General features: G+C 37.4%; 1 protein-coding gene across 2 annotated transcripts in view; it reads right to left on the bottom strand.

Annotated features, from left to right (window-relative positions):
• Positions 1-2,375: 2,375 nt before the first annotated feature.
• PTDSS1 (phosphatidylserine synthase 1) overlaps positions 2,376-19,307 on the bottom strand; it is a 30,537-nt gene continuing 13,605 nt past the window's right edge. Inside the window, exons 6-13 of one of the 2 annotated variants that reach the window (XM_049824194.1) lie at positions 16,769-16,920; positions 14,621-14,762; positions 13,565-13,677; positions 11,970-12,035; positions 8,000-8,099; positions 6,758-6,826; positions 6,159-6,228; positions 2,376-4,818 (exon numbers count right to left, since the gene is read on the bottom strand). In XM_049824194.1, coding sequence (XP_049680151.1) covers positions 4,706-4,818; positions 6,159-6,228; positions 6,758-6,826; positions 8,000-8,099; positions 11,970-12,035; positions 13,565-13,677; positions 14,621-14,762; positions 16,769-16,920 — 825 coding nt within the window. In that variant the 3' untranslated portion in view covers positions 2,376-4,705. The remainder of the gene's footprint in view (positions 4,819-6,158; positions 6,229-6,757; positions 6,827-7,999; positions 8,100-11,969; positions 12,036-13,564; positions 13,678-14,620; positions 14,763-16,768; positions 16,921-19,307) is intronic. The other variant, XM_049824202.1, reaches the window with a different exon arrangement.

Below are 19,307 nucleotides of genomic sequence, written 5' to 3'. Positions count from 1 at the left end.
CCTCTTTTCCAAGGCAAAAAGTAAGCTGAAGCAGCAGTTCCTCAAACATACCATAGAGGGGAGAACTGGTTTAGTGCTTCCAGGGTAAATTTCCACACCAGTGACAAAAAGTGAATGAACTGCAGCTATCCAAGTAGGCATGAACACCAATACCTATTTCAATCAGTGCCATGCCAGCTTTTGGCTCTAGCTTCCAGTCTGTGCCAAATGACATTATCAAAATAGCATGTAAGTTCTGCCACAGAGCAGAAATGTAGCTGTCCAGATCACTTGACCCTACCCTGACACTGCTGATTACAGTTCTACCCACAACAGCAACTACCAAGACAAAATAAAGAGCAATCCTTCAAAAGTAGCAGAGCCCCATGCTTACAAAGGAGCACATTTTTCAAGTGTTGCTTCTTAAAGGAAGTTTATTCCAATGCTTCGGGGGGGGGGTGGGGGGTGGGGTATATTTTTAATGCTTTAATTGATCAGAAAGACAACATAAAAAAGCCTTCTCCAATATAGTAAGCAGTGTGCTGTGAGAGAGGTGTCTCTTATAAACTGTTTAATCAGGTATCTTCCCAACCCTTCGGAAGAGATTTTACACTAAACGCTTGCCCCTCAGCTGTTCTTCCCAGAGGATGAACAAGCTTAAGTCCTACCTATTCCAAATTTTACTACAACCTCAGAATTTATGGGCTCTCTATAAATCAGTATTCCAAAAGGTAAGTCACACTGAAGAATAGCCCTTCCCAGCAAGGCAGAAAGTCCCAGTATTCAATGTCTGTAGACAGAAAGAACTGAGGAAGAAAGGGCTTCTTTACACTAGACATCAGGCTAGTGCCAACAGCAGAGGAGCAATCAACAGCTCACAATAGATTTTTAGCATAAAAACAACTGGATATTGCTGTTGTGGAAACTATGGCAGCAGTGGATGCAAAAGCAAAGCATTTCTGATACTCAGTGACACCTTTATACTGGCAGAGGTTTACTTGCCAATAGCCTGTCTTGCCATTCTTCTACAGGAAGTCTCATTCCTTCTTTGAAGGTCTGTCATGAGGCCATCTTGCAACTCAGCTCTCCCATCCAATAGGAAAACAAGTCGAGAAAGAATAATTAAGACAAGACTTACCCTGTGTACTAGAGAAACTTCAGAAGACATAATGTAACTGTTCACGTTATCAGATCTGCTGCTCCGAAATAATAAGTTACAGCAAAACCTTAGTGTGCACTGTAGGCTGCTCTGGAACTGCTACACTTGTCAGCATGCAATTACATAAAGTGTAATAGCTTCTAAAGGCAGTATGTAATCATTTTGTATGCCTTGCAGGTACAGACAAACACACATAACTGGTGACATGGGTTTATTTACTGAGTTATTGCAAAATACAATACTTTGCAATCAATACAGAGCAACTCTATTCAAAAACTATTAAATACATGGTTACATCTGTGTCCTCTTGTGATAACAAAGTAAAAAATATTAAAGTTTTAACAGCTGGAACATCAAATAATGATCTTCACAGAAGAGTAACAAAAGCACTGGTTGAAATCACAATCCAAATATTTAATTAGACGTGGTGTATGATCTATGCAGCAACTTTAATACTGGAATCCAGTACTCAAGGCTAGCTCTGGTTCACTGTATACCTGCATTTTAGAACTTTCCATTTTTATTTAATCCACTACTTCGAATTCTTGCCACTACCCTCTGCTTACACCATGCTGTCCCGAATTAGCCTCCCTTCAATGACTGACATCCCTGATGGACAGCCTCTGGAGGGCCAGTTGGGATCTCTCCTAGCAGCAGGGGAGATCACTAGAGGACAGAGAAAGGAAAGAACATCAGAAGCAGGAAAGTAGTAATGAGAGGCTGTGACAGAACAAGTAGTTAAAAAACAGGACAGTGCATTCCATAACCTTTACAAAATACTGTTCAAGCAGCAGAACTCATACATGGATGCTTGTTGCTAAACAGCTCAGTGATTTGTTATTGTAGGTGTTACACACATACAGAATTCAGCAGTAACACAGTAAATGACAAAATTGAGATCACTAATTTTACAGCAGTGATCAAAAGCACCTTTCCAATGGTTGCCAGTGCAAAGCTCACGATCAAAATGATGGGCTGAAAATACAGTTGTCAGTCAATGGAGGACTTGTGAGAACACATTGCCAGAACTGCTGACAGAGGACACAAAGTGCCATTTTCCGAGCAGCACTTGAATAGTTCACTTAAGCTTCCCCTCTCCCTAGCCATCCATCTTTTAAAGTAGTAAAAAAACAAAACAAAAAAACCACACCACAAAAAAAAAAAAAAACCCTAACAAAAAAACCCCAAACAAAAACCCACCAAAACAAAGCAAACCAACCAAACACACACAAAAAAATTAAAAGACTTCATGGGAAATATTTTTAAAAGGTGTTGTCAGACAACATTTCTTCAAGGCCAAGCTGCTGTAATAGTGTACAGAAGTCAGCTTCCAACAAGATGATACTTCATATTTGCCCTTCCAATATTTTTAGGGTGCAGTTCAGCAGTGTGAGCACCAGGTCTGCATTTACAAAAGTGTCCTTGTCCCCACAGGCACGTAGATACTGTACTTCAGCATCTGCTTACACATGTAAGCTTTGTATACATAGCTGTTGTGTGTACACCTTGCAAGTACAAAACAGGCTCTTGCCTTTGAAATCCACAGTACTTAATATATCTAAACCATTAGACTTCCAATCTCTTCCTTTGGTATTGAATTGATAGAAAATTTACAATGCCATTCTTCAGTCTTACACAGACTGAGTTATTAACCAAGAAAATAAAAAAGTAACAAGTCTCAGTATCCAAAGAAATCCACAAATACATTCATCAATATGTAGTACATTACGAATAAGGAGGCAATACATGGAATTGCTATACTATGAATGAAAACCAAGCAGCTGTAGGAAAGCCTGAAAGCCTTCCTAATATTTTTACTCATGTAACACTTAATGTCACTGTAGCAATGATGATATAGCAGCTTCTACTATGCTACTTCCCAAGTTGTACACTTTGATTGAAAAGGGGGGTGGGAAATGAAGGGCCTCTGAGGAGTTCAGCAGCAATACTTTAGTGCATTGAAAACATTGATAATCTGTGGCACATAGGAATTAATGGCTTACGCAGGATACTTTTTTCTATTTACAGTATCATACACTTGTATAAAGTCTCTGCTGCAATTTTTTTTAGTACTTAGCCTGTGGCAACTCACAGTAACATTATTCAAAGAAAAAGGAAATCCCATTTTCTTATGAAGACTAAGTGACTAATGGGTATTACTTATCCCTGCTTAATCTATCTACCCCTCTGAACCCCATGAATCCCAAAAATCTAATTGGCACAAAAACATTTTGATAACTTAATACAGGAACTGATTGCTCTTGATTGTTTACCTCTTGACTTAATCATTACGTTCACTGCTGGAGAATTATCCACTTTGCTAAATGTCAGAATTAATACATTTTAAAAACAAACAAATAAATCCTACCAGAAACCACACACGCAAAAGAAAAAAACCCAAACCTGCAAGAAAGAGTGACTTCACTGTTGGGTATCTGACTGCATGACAGGAAATACCAAAGCAATGGGGTATATCACAGTAATATCATGCTGCCTCTCAGACACCAAAGACTACAGCAAGCCTTCACAAATAATTATGTTTATGGAAGTAGTAAGCAACTCAGCTTCAAAAAACCTGCCTTATCACCAGGCTTAGTAGGACATCAGAGCCTTCAAAGCAGTTTCCGATATCAGTCTGAAGAGATTGGGATTTCTGGTTACAGCTGAGGCAGAGGCAAATTAGAGGGGAGTGGGAAGGAACATTGTACATAATGAGACACAGCTGAAAACATGATGTATTTGCACTTGAAGATGCAAAACACACTGCAGTAAAGAAGGAAAAACAACTAAATGACATGACATCTGTCTCTAAGGGCAGGTGGTATGGCCCTCTACTTTGCAATAGGTTTTTAAATAAGTATTTAAAAAACTTAAAAGAAATCAAGTGCATAACAATCAAGCTGAAGGGCAATGCAGAACAAAAGAACCATGTTTGAAGGTCAATTTCAAATCCTTTACAAGACACCTGGATTCATTTCTTCACTGGTAAAACCCTGTCACCAGGTCTAAAGAGCCTTTACATAAAGGGAAGCAGCTGGGTACAAGTATGGAAGTTTTAAATATTTACTAACTGTTGTATAGAAAAGTTTAGTTGTGAGACTAAGGACAGAGTTGCTTTTAGTCAAAGGATTGCATACCCTTCTAGAAAACAACAAAAACACAGTAAAACAAAACAAAAAAATCCAACCAACTATGCCAACTGATTATCAGTTTACTAACCTTTGTGTTCAAGTCCTCAACTAATATATTAAAAATGCACTTGCAACACCTGAACACAAAACAGGGTGTATCTGCTATGACAAAATTACTTTTCTTTCCAGTATACACTTCATTAGCTTTTGGTGCCACATGCTGAAGAAACTAGATTTAAATCAGTGAATGGCAAGTGTCAGCAGGCAATGATTTTGCACTACACTGGTGGCTCCACCTTGATCATCCTTTTCTTCAACACCTCCTTTTTTTTAACTTTTAAATTTAAAAATCAATCTTCCATTTGGAAATTCAGAGCCAGGTCTGATTTTCTTTGTCACCTCTGGTCACACTGTAGGATATCTTCAGAGACCATTCTTATTTCTTGCCGATTCCATTTGTTACTTTTGATTTGGAGTGCCGATTCCTCCTTCTAGATGAATGGCTTTCACTATTGACTGAATGTTTTGGTGGACTATTGTCAGCACCTGCTGAGAAATAAATATCTTTTGACTATATATATTTGACATTGTCAAACTCTTGTCTAAAAGACAGTAAGGCTTCCTAGAGCTACAGTGTTTACAGTTTGGATTATTTCAGGCTAATATAAATTGGCTGATGCTTCTACTCCATCTAGTGGCCTATTTTATTTTTTTTTTAAAAAAAGCAATTCTTAAGACTTCTGTAAAATTCCTCCTCCTCCAAAAAAATTCAGAAGTTTGCTATAGCAGAATATAGTGGTGAAACATCCTCCATTTTAAATGACACCAATAATTAAACCTCCACATTTTTATTACTGGCAGGTACTACTATCAGAAATTAAGACCTATGGAAGTGAGGTCACAGATCCTTGTAAGAGTATATTTCTTGTTTTCAGTCTTTTACATGACAGACCATGTTTGACTCTTGAGAAAGCAGAGGGAGACAATGGGGACTGAAACAATGATTCAAGAGCAAAACATGAAAGAGACTGAAGTTTGTAATTAATGAATTAACAAAGTCAGAGAAAGATTTGCTTGGCCAGATTTCTCCAGCATATATAAATGGGAAAAACATTTTGAGTGCAAGCAATTTTTCTCAAGAAAATATAAAAATCTACAAATTTACTAAACTAAGAATAAATTAATATCAGCATCCAGAAAAATCATGTTTGAAATATAAAGCAGCTCTGCTGTAGGTGCTTTTCAAGCATATGATAAATAACAAATTTTTTAATTATACAAACACCTGGAGCATAAACTCTGACAGAGATAACTTCCAGGTACAATTCTTGACATTTGTTCAATAAGCAAGACCACACTAAAGAGTTAATGGAGGAGACAGGTAACTTAACTAACCTCTAGTGTAGGGAAAAAGTCAGAGAAGGAGGCTGCCTTTGCTTAGGACAGAGAAAGCTGTTTATGACCATCAGCACTGCATTGACTAGGGAAGTATCAGTAAGAACACAAGCTCCAGGGCACATTCTTGACTGTTTCTTAGCAAGCAAGAATAAAAGCACAATTCACATTCATATGTTTCAAACCAAACATGCAATATTCAGAGAGAAAACCTGTCCATAACAGTTATGCAATGCATTATGCCCTAAACGTACACAAATGGCCTGGAATAATGGCAGAAAAATTCAGTTGCTTTATTAAAAAATAAATACATTCCCACGAGTTAGAAGAAAAAAGGCAGTAAATCATCTGCAAAGCTATTTTGCTTTATCTGTATAGTTCCTGCAGGAACATTTAAGTCCAGTTGTCTTCAAGGTAAGTTTCTCAGGTCTCGTTTCCCAGTGCTGAGCCTTAATGCTAATACTTCAAGAATATAGTTGCAAAAGTGCCAATACCTCTGCTGAATTTAGAATGAAGCCAGGAAGCATCAGGACTGTATGGGCTGTCTTCACTTTCTGATAAAGTCTGTAAAGGCAAGGACACATGTCATTGGGATGCTGGTGGTTCTTTTGATCAGCACTTCACCTGTTTGCAATTAGACTTATAAATTTAAACTGTGGCAGAAGTCCTCATAAAACATTCAGCCAGTAATTAAGACTCTTCCCTTCTTAGTTAGAAGGTACAACATAGATGATACAATAAGAACTCACCACTTGCCACGTGGTCTGTTGTGTAACCAAGTATTCTTAATATTCCCCTAGCATTCCACCTGTACAATGGGAACATTAGCTAACCATTCATCCCTGAATGCTTTGCTAAAATTACAGCCTCATTTTGAGTAACTAAGAGGACAGCATTCTTTAGAAACCACAGTGTAATTTGGGATCTGTCCAAGGCTCGTTGAATCCAGAGTGCTTTCTATTGACTTCAGTTAGACTCTGGACCATCCCCCCTCATCCCCATTTATACTAGCTCTGGTAAAGAATTCCAATATCTAGGAGTTTTGCAGTTTTAACTCTGGTATAAAATAAAACCAGGCTTCTTAATAAAGTACCTTTTCTCGGTGGCCATAGTATTCTGCATACCAAACCATACCATATAAACACAGGAAAGTTGTAAAGGCCTAAACAAGGAAGGAGAAGAAAAAGAAAAAGTAATCTGTAAAACTTTTTCCAAATTCCTTACTGGTTCAAAGTCTCAGAGTCGCTGGAGATTCCGCATTCAGAGACTTTCATGCTCTGCTTCTCTCTGCATCTTTTTTCAGTATGAGTAAGACTCATGCTTCAATTTTAAGGTACACACACATTCTGCCACCATGGGGTATGCGGACCAGTTCTTAATGGGAGCATGAGAATACATAGAGATCACCCACATACATGTCAGATACACTGTCAGTATGATTTTTGTCCTCACCCTGTACAGTCATCATACAAAGGCAGCTTGTAGGCACTTGTAGGTATATTATCAGGAACAATCAGTCTGGGAGAAAAACAAATTCTCCTTCTCCCTGCCCCATGCTTCAGCCTCGGTTACACGTTTGTTTTTGTGGTGCTCTGATCTGGGAAGCAATTAAATACTTTTCTCCTCTGAAGTTTCAGGAATAAAATCATCATGCTAAATAAGAGAACAATAAATTCTGACTGCCTATCACCTGTTCAAACTGTGTTCCCAACTAGAAGGGAGAAGTATTTATCTGTCAGCCCATTATAAATGCCTTATTTTTCACTGACCATTAAAAATGTGTTTGACATTGGAGTTAAAAGTCTGGCAAGACAAACATCCATTTACTGTTATAAAACAGGCATTTCATGCTGCTTTTTCAGGAATCACACTGAAGTACAGGAAGTTGCAGGCTGAGTGAGAATGATTTGCCTGATAAAGCAGGGTTGTTTACATAGTTATAAGACTTCAGTGTGAAACAACATGCATTACTTATTAATGCTATTCATTAACTCCTGTTCCTTTTCAGTGGGCACTATAGCAAGCACCACTAAAGCTAGCCTCAATCAAACTGATATTTTGTCTCAAAGATAAAGTGCCCTATAACTAGCGTTTGTTTCATTGTTAAGCACTGGTAAAGTGGCTAGATTCTGCTCTGTCAACAAATGAGTAAAAAAGTTATTCTAGTCCCTTCATTCTAAATGATCTAGCATTTGCTTTTCCTAGAATGTGCACAAAGCTCCTTACCAGCATTCCCCCACAATGATCCCGTGCTGCCAATGTTCCAGAGAGGAAGCTATTTAGTTGCTTTCAATGGTTTTGCCATGCTTTGTTTCACATGAGAAATCTCACTTACCACACAGAGAAGCCAAAACACAACATACAGTATTTGTGTTTTGGAAAAAAGATCCTGTCCAAACTTTATGCACACAATAGCTTCAAGGAAAGCAATAACCCTGTGGGTAAATGAAAAAGGGGGGGGGGGGAGTGGTTACAAACACTAAAGATTTAACTCACATGTTCACAACCCAGACCCCAGCTCTAAACAAGCATTACTCTCCAGTAAGCACACACCTCCCCAACACCAATATTAACTGAAATTCTTTGGGAAATTTATTTTTCTTTCTATACTTTTCTTCAGCATAAAGAGCACAAAAAGTGAACAACTAGCAGTTCACAATTCCACAAGCCTCTGCTTGTCCAGGGAACAAGCAGGAGCGTGTGCCAATGGCAGAGAATTTTGGTTTATACCTACCATTGTGCTTCAGCCCTCACCAGATTTAAATTTCTTTTCCATGCCGAACAACCAACAGACTCCCTGTTGGGTGAACTAGAACTGTGCTTTGGGTATTTCTCTACTGGATGTAAATTTACTACAATTCTAAATAGGCTACTTTGCTTGCTTCAGATGGATTTTAATGAGAAAATTAACATGAAACAGCATTTCAAATTCTGAGAATCCATGCATTTGCCCTGGTTTATTGTGTAAACTCAGGTCCATACTACCGTATCAGAGGATTTCAGGAGAAATGTGAGAGGAAAAATTGCAGTATTTACTTTCTTCACTGGCATTATAACAATCAAAACAAGTATCATCTCCAGCTCTCTCCCTGTTACCAAATGTTTACATCTTTTCAGGCATAAAGCTGGCAAACAGGACCCAGCTCCCTCCGTGAAAGGGGGAGGAAGATGTCTGCATGACTTAACCACTAGTATTGCAGAGATGGTCCTGGTGCAAATAATAAATTACAGCTTTCTCTGTACCTTCTAATGTGACTTGCAGCATAAGTGGGGTCAAAACTTAGAATTGTGGAAGTAACACCTAATTGACCAATACTGCAAATTAACAAGGTGCATATTAGTGAAAACTTGAGAGCAGTGTTACTCTGTTGGGTCACCAACTATTTATCTTTCTTAGTTTTATATGATTCTCACTGATCCAGCTGCAGATTAAAAAATAGGTAAACTGAACTACAGCAGTGAGAACAGAAAGACCACCATCAGGAAACAAACATATGAGGGTATGATACACTCGAAGGTATAAACAAAACAATAGGCTATTTTCAACAAGGACTCAAAAAAATGATACAGCTGTTTGTGCTAGATTTATACATTCTTTCCATTATTTTTGTCAAGAATACTTGGGTTAAGCACATTATAAAATAGGACAGCTATTACAGTTAAAGAAGTGGTAAATCAAAAGATAGAAGAATGCTAACAGTGAAAGGCATTAGTGTCCTACTGAAGGGTGATGAGAATACTCAATAGAACTAAAGACACTAAGTTTTTGTTCAATCAAAATGGTCTTGTAACATCTTAACAGATATTCCTTTTTGAAAGGCTTCACCTTAATGAATATAGCGTAATTTCCAGCAAAGCTATTGCACTGGCCTTGTTCATGCCTTACATCACTTCCTGTCCATCTATTGAAAGTGATGCTACAGTATATGTCAAGTCACAGAGAACACAGTTTCATACTAATGCAAGGCACTAATTTTAATTATTCTCATGGTTAGGCTGTTACAAATTCAATTTGTGCCTTTAGAAGTGTGTCTTGATCACCATAGATATGAATATTCTATATATTTGCTTTTAATTGCTTCAGAAATTATATTCTGGATAGTTAAATTACTGGAAGAGTGCTGCTTTTCTAACAAACAACAGGAAGTCCTAGTGGTGCTCTGTTTTTTCTAGCAGATTATAGAACTAAGCAGTATCAAGGAAAATACTTACTCCATGCACGTTTCCCATAATTAGATCGCACTGTAGATGAATATTCTATCGCAGTTCTTGCTATACGATCGTAAAGAGATATTTGGGCATCTATTTATTGACATATATGTGTTGACATGTTGACATATTAATGTGTTCAGTGAGAGCTTTGAACCAAGGATGATGGTTTCTGTAATCCTTAACAATTTTTCAGAGCCAAGGCAAACATTCAGCATCATATTTCCCTTCGGTTTGCAAAAGAATATATTCTTTCTCTTGGATGAAAGAGAAGTTCATCTTTCTTTCTTCATAATGCAGAACTTGAAAATTCTTACCCCCAGATTATAAAATTGAGTCTAATACGAGTCTAAAATTACCATCTATAGTTGAGAAAATTTCCTTTTTCACATAAACATATAAATTCCTAAATCATTTAAATACAGATTTCAGTAACATGTCTGTATTCAAATGTGTCTCTCCAAAATATTAATATAGTTGATCTGTAACTACCAAGATGTTTATGCACAAACAGAGCAAGGTTATTTGATTCTAATTGTAAATTAAGTAGTCACATTAACTGTGTGATTAGTTATCTTCAGTACTAAAGCACCATCCATACCAAACCCAGAAAGACAAGTTATTCTGCCATGATCATTTAAAAAAATCCTTTTTAAGGACTGTACGTTACAGACTCTCTTTAGGAATCATAATGCATGTTTCAAGGAGGGGGATCCTCCCTAAGTAAGGAGGTTTAGGCTTACAGAAAATATTATCAACTTGTACTCAGCCCCACTAAGAACAGTTACTACCTTTTGTATGTCCATTGGATGTTACGGTCATGAGTTGAAGACAGTAATAGATCAATCCAGGAAGGTGATAAGTCAGTAAAAGAGGTGAACATTTAAGCCCAGCCAAACCCAAGGAGACATGTGTCATGTTCTCCAGGGTACATTTAAAACAAGAGTAGAAATCCCTTCAATTACATTGCAGCATGCTCTCCTCTCATCTCAATTAAATGTTGAGGAAGAGGCATTCCTTATGGTGGTGTAGTGCCCTTGGAAACACATGTTCCAGCCCAGCACTGTTCCCAAAACTCTGTAACATCCCTAAGACTAATAAGCAAAGGTGAGGTAAGTTTGCCAGAACACTGTCTCTAAATTAGAGCTGTGTATTTATGGCTCATTGAAATGCTATTCCAATTTAAAACAGTAATAAGTTCTATTAAATACAAAAATGGTTCAGACAATTCTGGAAATAAGAAATATGTTAATCTTGACAAAGAGAATGAAATGGCTGTTTTAATTTAAAATCATTGCTATCAGAAATTAGCTTCTTGAATAGTTTCTTAAAATACATATTATATGTTTTTTCTTTAAGACATTATTTAGGATCTGTTATGTTTTCCCATTTGTAAGCTTCCAAGTCATAAATCAAAAGGGACACTACTATGCTGCCTAATTACACAAAGCTTTTACAATGTTACAATAGCATATGCTTCAGGTTTGCAGAACAGTACATTTTAGTCAAGCCATCTCAAGAAGGAAGTTCTCACCAGAAGCAAACATGCAAACTCTTCATTAAACATCTCCTCCATGAGACATGTTGAAAAAGATTGTAGCCAAGGTAACCATCGTTCATAGTGTTATTCCTTTTCCTCTTTGAGAACAGAATAGAAATCATTGATAAACACGGTTTGTTTCACTGTCTTCTGTTGTGATTCCACTAACAGCAGCAATGCCCACCTTGATGGCCAGGTAAACATTTGCTCCTATGATAGGCAAGCAATAGAGGCTAAAGTTTTATCCTTCTCACCTGACTGAGAATATGGGCAGCAAGGCCAATGCTACTTTGAAGAAGCCTAGCTTTATCCACCAGTTTCTATTTCTTCCTTCTGTTCTTCTCCTTACTCATTCCATCACTTCCCATGTTCTACCTCCAAATCCAGAATTTTCCTTTCCTCTGAACTTGCAAAAAAAAAAAACAACCTCTCCATACTGTTCTTTATACTAAAACCAATACAAAACAAGGACTAGCTTCATGCAAAGCCTGTTCCTGGGCTGGACTCATACTTAACACTTGGACAAGTGCTTCAAGAATGCAGCAAGAACACTTACCCAAACACCCAGCACTGAGTTCCCACCCTCTTGCACTGTGTATCCGTGAGGTATGCATAGTATTGTCTGAGAAGTGAAACAAGAAAACTCTTCAGTGAAGTTGAAATTCCCCGGAGTATTTACATTTAGAAAACAAGTTTATGTTACAAATACATCTATAACAAAAATGAAGTGCTGATGGTTAAAATCACATGCATTCACACTGGATGTCTACCAGATGGCTTCAATTCTAGTAGGACAGATTATCACATAGATCGAATAGCTTGAAACAACACAGAAAACAAACCTGAGAGCAAGGACTGGGAAAGTACCCAAACCAGTAGGCTAACAAAGCTACATATTTGCTTCCTGCCTCTCTACTGAATCTCCAGTTCTTTTAGGCAAAGTGCAACAGCAGCTTTGAAAGAATTAGAGAATCCCCCACTTTTTCCACAGTTTGTCTTCAATTTACTAACAACTGCATTTTCTTGAGATGTGGGTTTGAATCTTGAAAGAAACTGAACACAGCTATTCCATATCCTAGGAGAGTGTTCTAACCAGTGGCATGTTATCCCCTCAAGAACAGAGTAGAATTTCTCACTATTTTGAAAACAGCGTGGAGATCTTTCTGCTTTGTTTTTTATGCTCCTAAATTTTAAGAGTTTAGAGAGGGGAATTCCAAAGAAGTGGAATCAAAGTTCCTTTTCTCAGTCTCTGATTTCCACTTACAGATGGGGAAGACAAGTGTTATTAATCCAACAGTACAAGGACTGGTTAAGAATAAAGACTTCTACAGGTTGGCAAGTGCCATAAAAATACTTAAAAGCTCACCTACACAGAAGCTTATAAGGATGTTTAAGGTGATTTAATTAACAGTGTGAAATCACTGCACATAACTTGAGACACTAACAGCTGTATTTTAGGAATAAACCAACGCATGGCTGCCATTTAACTGTCCAAGGTAACGTCACTTTACTCATGAATGGGAAATTCCCTGCCTCTAACTTCAGAACTGTGTGCATTCTGTGTACCTCCATCTATTGTCAAAGGAAAAGAAAAAATAAGGGGACTCTGCTAACAACATGAAATAGTGTGCATGACTAAAAGCAAGTTAATGTTTCTACACAGCTGTTAACACTGCACATGTACTGTTCTGTTACTCTGAATATGGTAATGCTCTATCTTTTCTTATAACATGCTAATATTTTCTGTAGACACACAGAATAAGGAGCTCAGGAGAAACAACAACTATTTTTCCTCATCTACACTTTTGTGAGCAGCTGACTCATCAGCTTGGATACTTTCACATGCAGTCCTCAAGGACAACATATGCAGCTAACTCACAAAACAGGGAGATGCTATAAAAACAGAAGACGGAACAGACTGGTTCTGCATCCCTATGGAAACACAGATGTTTATATACATCTTACCTTATTAGTCTACTTGTCAGAAAATACACTTTATTGAAAAGTGATTATTGTTTTGCTTTTCATGGTGGTAAAAGCATAAATTTTTTGAAAGGTGCTGTACTTACTCACAAACTCTATGCAGTTCTTGGGTGCCTAGAAGTCAAGCTACTTTAAACCAAAGAAAAAACACCATGGCAACAAAATTACCTTACAGTGGGTGCCGTAATGATTCCTATGAAGAGAATTCTCCCCCAGCTTAAAGGGTGGCTTGCTTGGAACACAAAGATGTGTTTCAAAAAGAAGGTGTTCAACTCAGTCAGCTAGGAAAAAAAAAAGTTAGTTAATAGCGTTCAACTTGCATAACTTTTAATAAGTTACTACAGAAAATGTGCAAAGATTAATGTGGAAACTGCAACACTGAAGGAAAACTATCTATGCTCTAACACAGCCCTGCTGGTTAGATTGAGGATTTAAAGAGTCTGAGATTCCTGCTCTAAGACAGGCAAGGAATATACTAGTAAAACAAAGAATTGTCCTCTAGACACCTCTATGAAAGTATTTGCTCTCTTTCAGGAACCCATTAAGGGAACAGACAGTAATTCACACTCCAGAGGTCTTTGATAACTTTCATATCCTAAATCAGGTAAGAATGACTGAGACAAATTTGGTAGAGATGAAGAAAAAAGTGTACCTCAAACGTTTCTGGTTCTCCTCTTAAAAGCTAAATCCAGCAAATTAAAAAAAAAAAAAAGGGGGGGGGGGGGGGGAGGGGGCAGGGGGAGAGGGAGTTTTAGTGAAGTCTGCTAGCATTTGCCTGATGAAGTACCAAAGCAGTTAGGACATGTTATGGAGTCTTGCTGGATCTTGCTGGATCAAGGCCAGAATTCTGAGTATTAGTGATCCATCCAATAGTAAATGGGAAAGAAAAAAAAAAAAAACACACCAAAAATACCCCACACAAAAAAACCAAAACAAATGAAAACCCACTCCAAAACCCCACTGTCTAGCAGTTTTTAAAACTGTATCAATTGTAAAGAGCAATATGATGGCCAGTACAGCAATCTGTAACATTTGGGTTTTTTTGACAGATTCTGTAACTACACTCTTGAACTATAACATAACTCCTGTGAACAATGCCCTGACCAATTCTGTATTATCAATTCATTTAACTGTGTACATTGCATTAGAATATCTTCTAGCCAAACACAGCCTATAAGTAACTGAGCTGACAGCAGCTTTGATTTCACAGAATTTATTTCTTACCTGCCAAATGATCATGAAAAGATAGATTCCAGCCACTCTTTGAAATGAAGACTTAGGGTCAAACCAGCGAACATAGGTCCAGCTGGCTGGGGTGAACTGTAATACAGCTCTTTTGATTTTCCCTGTGGTTGTGTGAATGTCCCTAGAAAAAGAGAATGGCTGAAGTAAATACAAGGAATATGCAAGAAAAAAAAAAAGCAATAGCCATGTTACTGTTTCAGAACAATCACACTTTTTCACTGGACAGCAGAGATCTTCACAGACACAACTGTGTACCAGGCAAGGGTGAATTAAGAAATATAATCTATTATGCTTATATCATCTTAATATGCTATTAAGCATTTCAGTCAGGGTGCATTCTGCTATGGAAGTCCACCCTCCTCTACCCTCAGTCAGTAACTAACTACAAAACATACCTATCATTCTCTCCATGAAGGAAAGAAACAAGGATTGCGATCCTGCAACCCCCCTGGAAAATCTAGAGGATATTTCTTCCTAGTCTATGCTGCCACTGCTCTTATCCCAAAGACTCCTTGTTCTAGAGCTCACTGACATCAGTCCTTCAAGAATCTGTCAGATTCATCATTCATTAATTGTATAAGGGGCTGGCTCCACAGGCTTCAAAATACTGCACTTCCAGCACACACAACCCCTGCTGTTCTGATATTAGATGCATGCAAATCTTCTGGAGAAATGCAATAGCACTGTTAAAAGCTAGAAGGCTATTAAATTCCCTTTTGAAAGAGGATACAAACAGAGATTCATCTGACAGATGTGTTACTGGTTCTTGCTTTTGATAACATTAATTCAGATGAGCAACAGCATCCAAAGGACAGGGAATCTAAGAAAAACTCATCTGAAGGAAGACTAGCAAGGCTAGAAGTCAGTTTTCACCCTGTTATTTCCCTAGCCCTTCTGGACAAAAAGGGAGATTCAGATTTGACATTTCTGATACTTGTGTTCTTTTAGTGGGATCTAGGTTAGGAGGAACCTTCTAATCTTTAAGATCTGCATTTATTCAATGAAGAAAGAAAAAGAACACAAGAGGGCACAGGCAAAGGCTTCTCATTCTATGCAGCTCATCGTCACAGTATAGGTCCAAAAAAAAATCTACTCATGCATTTAAAAGAACGTGAGGAAAAAAATATTTTACAAAGACAGTGAAGACTAGTCCTGCCATAGGTATTCTACTGTTTTAACTTTCAGTGAACTCTCTAAAAACATAGGGGCCATCAACTCTATAATGCTCATTATTCCTCCTGAACTGAAATGCAGGAAAATTGAATTTGGACTAAAGGCTGGATGGTTCGCAAAGCAATTAACAAATTTGTGATTAAGAAAAGAAAGTGGTACAGAAGTTCATGTAGGGTACAAATTTGGAAGGCAAGATTTGAGCTCCTTTTCCATCTCTCAAGGCAGTATTCTTTGGCAATTCATTGTACTTGATCGTTTCATCTATACCATTGGTAACATGCTGACAACCATGCTTGCCACCAACTGGCAGGGAAGAAAGCAGGAGAGGTGCAAAAAACTATGAAAGGAACCATACCTGGACAGCTAGGAACTGACATTTACTAGGCCATAAGCTGTTGCCCTTTTACACAACATATGCTACTTTATTTTGCAATTACTCTATTTATTTTAGAGGGTCAGAAATGGGCTAAGGCAATTTCACAGCACAGGTACAATCAGCCTGATTCCTCTTCTGCAATTACAACTAGTGCTGACAGATTGCCACACTAATGCCTCATCAAGGTGAGCCCAAATCTAGTTTAAAAACATTGTATAATGAGAAAACAATTACAATTTTTGGTCACTACCTTCCTCAAAGTTTTAGTTGTACAAAATAAACTAAAAATGCAAATAACTTTACTACTTTATACTTTCATTTTGCATCAATGCTTGTAACTTAGATTGCAAAGGAAAATTATATATACATAATCATATTTACAAATATATGCTGTACAGTAGCATTATTATGAGAAGACTTTTTAACATTTAAAATAAATTTACAGCATTGTTAGCACATGCAGATTGCATGCTATTTCTATACCACGTGTTTTACATATGCAAAGGTCTATTTCCCAAGGAAATGAATTTAATATCATAACATCAAACAATGTTTATCAAGCTTTAATTTAGACCTACTTGAAGCTTGCCCAGTGATAGGTCCTCATCTCCAAGAAACGACAAACTACCATGCCCAACCAGATGCCACCCCCGTTACAAAGCAGGATGTCCAAAATGACTTGATCCCACCAGCATTCAGCAAAATTAGGCAGAAGGTGCATGAAGAAGAGCTACAGAATACAGCAAAAAGATTCTGGGTGAGGAACAGCACAGAATTAATCTAAATTCACTTTTTAAGTACACATTCAAAAAATCAGCTTTTCAGTATGTCATACTTCCAAGAACATGAGCCACAACCACTGAAATTTGATGGGCATCCTTCCATTGACTTCAGAAGGCCTTGGATAGAATGACACAAGACATCAGAGGTTTCCTTCTTACCATTCCCTGTTGGGGCTATGCTGTATATAAGGATATCATGCAGTCCTTGGCCTCTCAAAGATGATACACAGAACATTCATAGAAAGGCATGAAACAAGAAAAACTACTGCATTTCTTGGAGGAAAGAAAGTGTTTTGTGCTTAAAAAAAAATAAATTGAAGAGAATCTTTGTTTTCTTTTTGCTAAATAGTTTTAAGAAGTATGTTTTCTAAACCAGCAACAAGATGCAGTAAGTAGAATGGATGCATTTATAACATCTGTAAGTACTAAAGCATGCTGGAGTTCAGAACTTAAGACTTGTTCTGTTTCAAAACTTTCTTTCATTTACTATTTTTAAGAAATTTAATGACTGTAAAAAAGATTAAGAGTTCACCAGTATTTCAGACACTACAAGCTTTGCTGCTATACTTGATCCAGAATGGTTCAAGAAGTTAAGAAGATATTCCAACTCGCCCTTCCTGCTTGGTCTCTGCTAAGCACTAATGATGAAGATACTGGAAAACAGGCCAGAAAGAAACCAACATCAGACTGAAAAGCTGACACCATCTGGATATACAAAAACATATTCAGTCCCTTAAAGATTTCCCCTGGAAAGTATACAAATCATTTACCTCTGAAGCAAGCTGTTCCTTTCTCAATACTGAAATTAACTGAAGACCACTATGAGACATTAGCAAGGCAATTAAATGTATTTACAGATACATTTGGTGGCTCTACACTTTTGATAGAGTGAAGGAGAACAACTGGCCAGAGTTAAGGCAAGATATAAACATAATTTACTGAGAGCTAGAAATGGATTCAGCGCCTCTCATTCTCCCTTAAGAGAAAATAATTGTATTCTCTATTCTACAAGGAAAAAATCCCAGCAACCCCAAAAATAGACTGAAAAAGTTAGCTGTGGACTGGAAATCAAGACAGCTATGTGTTAAGCAGTCCCTTCGGAATACTCAAGGAGATGCTCAACAGAACACATAGCAAACTAAAGAATATTCTTACCTCTACAAAAAGAGTACAATTTTTGTCAGTTAATGTACATACACTGTGTCTGTGGAAGATTAATGGTTTGATTTTGTAATTAACTATCTTTTGTTAACAGATGTATAAATAAAATACTGAAAAAAATCAGATGTGGGAAAAGGAACAAGAAGAATGTTCTCTGTATACAGCAAGAATGAATACTGGTCCATTTGTAATAAGTTACAGTGATATTGATAATGACAGTTCCTTTGAAAACTCTTGCAAAAGTATATCAAAGCAACTAGTTTTTCTTTGACAAGGCTATGGGAATTTCAACCTGTAGAAAAGAAAATTTGAATTTCTCTTCAGGACCCAAGCTATACAATGTTGCTCATTATCCTGCTACAGTTTCCTTTTCACATTTTAAATTATTTTAACCTGAAAAGGGCACTGGGCTATGAATCTCAATCTGCAGTAATCCAGCCAAAGACACCAGAAGTTACAGATAATAAGGCAGCAAAAACCAGAGCACAGGTGTTAGCCAGACCATCTCTAAGGTGCTAGCTGTCTTCTCAGAATGAGAGAATGAGGTCTGCTTGCATCCCAACTGTAATCCAATAGTAAGGAGCATAAGCCAAGTGTCCCATTTCAAAACAGGGAACCAGCTGAAATCTATTAGTGCTAATAGAAGATGCACAGCTAAATCCTTGTGTAACTTCCCTGATAACTTCTATAGGTTTCTAATGACTCTCCTAAATTAACTAATTCATTAAAAATCCTTTTGAGTGGTAATAACCTCTCTATATATTGAACCTTACCCAACACATTGTCTGTTCCAATAATCTGCCTTTCAACAACAGGGAATACTAGACACCCTATGCAGTGTCAAATTGACAATGATGGCTGTGTAATGATCAACTGAACAATAAGAATGCATGTGAAACAAATCCAAATTTATTCTTTTCAGGAGAAAAAACTGAAAACAATGACTAGCAAAGTTGCTTTTTGTGGATGGGTACTTGTGAAATCCCAATCTTAGGCAATTTCAAACAGCATATCCTTCAATGCCACAGAACAAAAACATGTTTTGAAGAGGAACTCATGGCACCAGTATTTTCAAACCCAGAAGTTTAATTTTAGACAACTAAATCCTTATCTATGTTTCTGAATTATAAATGCCTTGTGAGATGAGCCAAGCATTCTCAAGACAGCAAGCTCT

The sequence above is a fragment of the Accipiter gentilis genome, chromosome 2 (assembly GCF_929443795.1).
Source record: "Accipiter gentilis chromosome 2, bAccGen1.1, whole genome shotgun sequence".
Taxonomy (NCBI): Eukaryota; Metazoa; Chordata; class Aves; order Accipitriformes; family Accipitridae; genus Astur; species Astur gentilis.
Note: the sequence above shows the minus strand (reverse complement) of the source record. Positions and strands in the feature narration are given on the sequence as shown.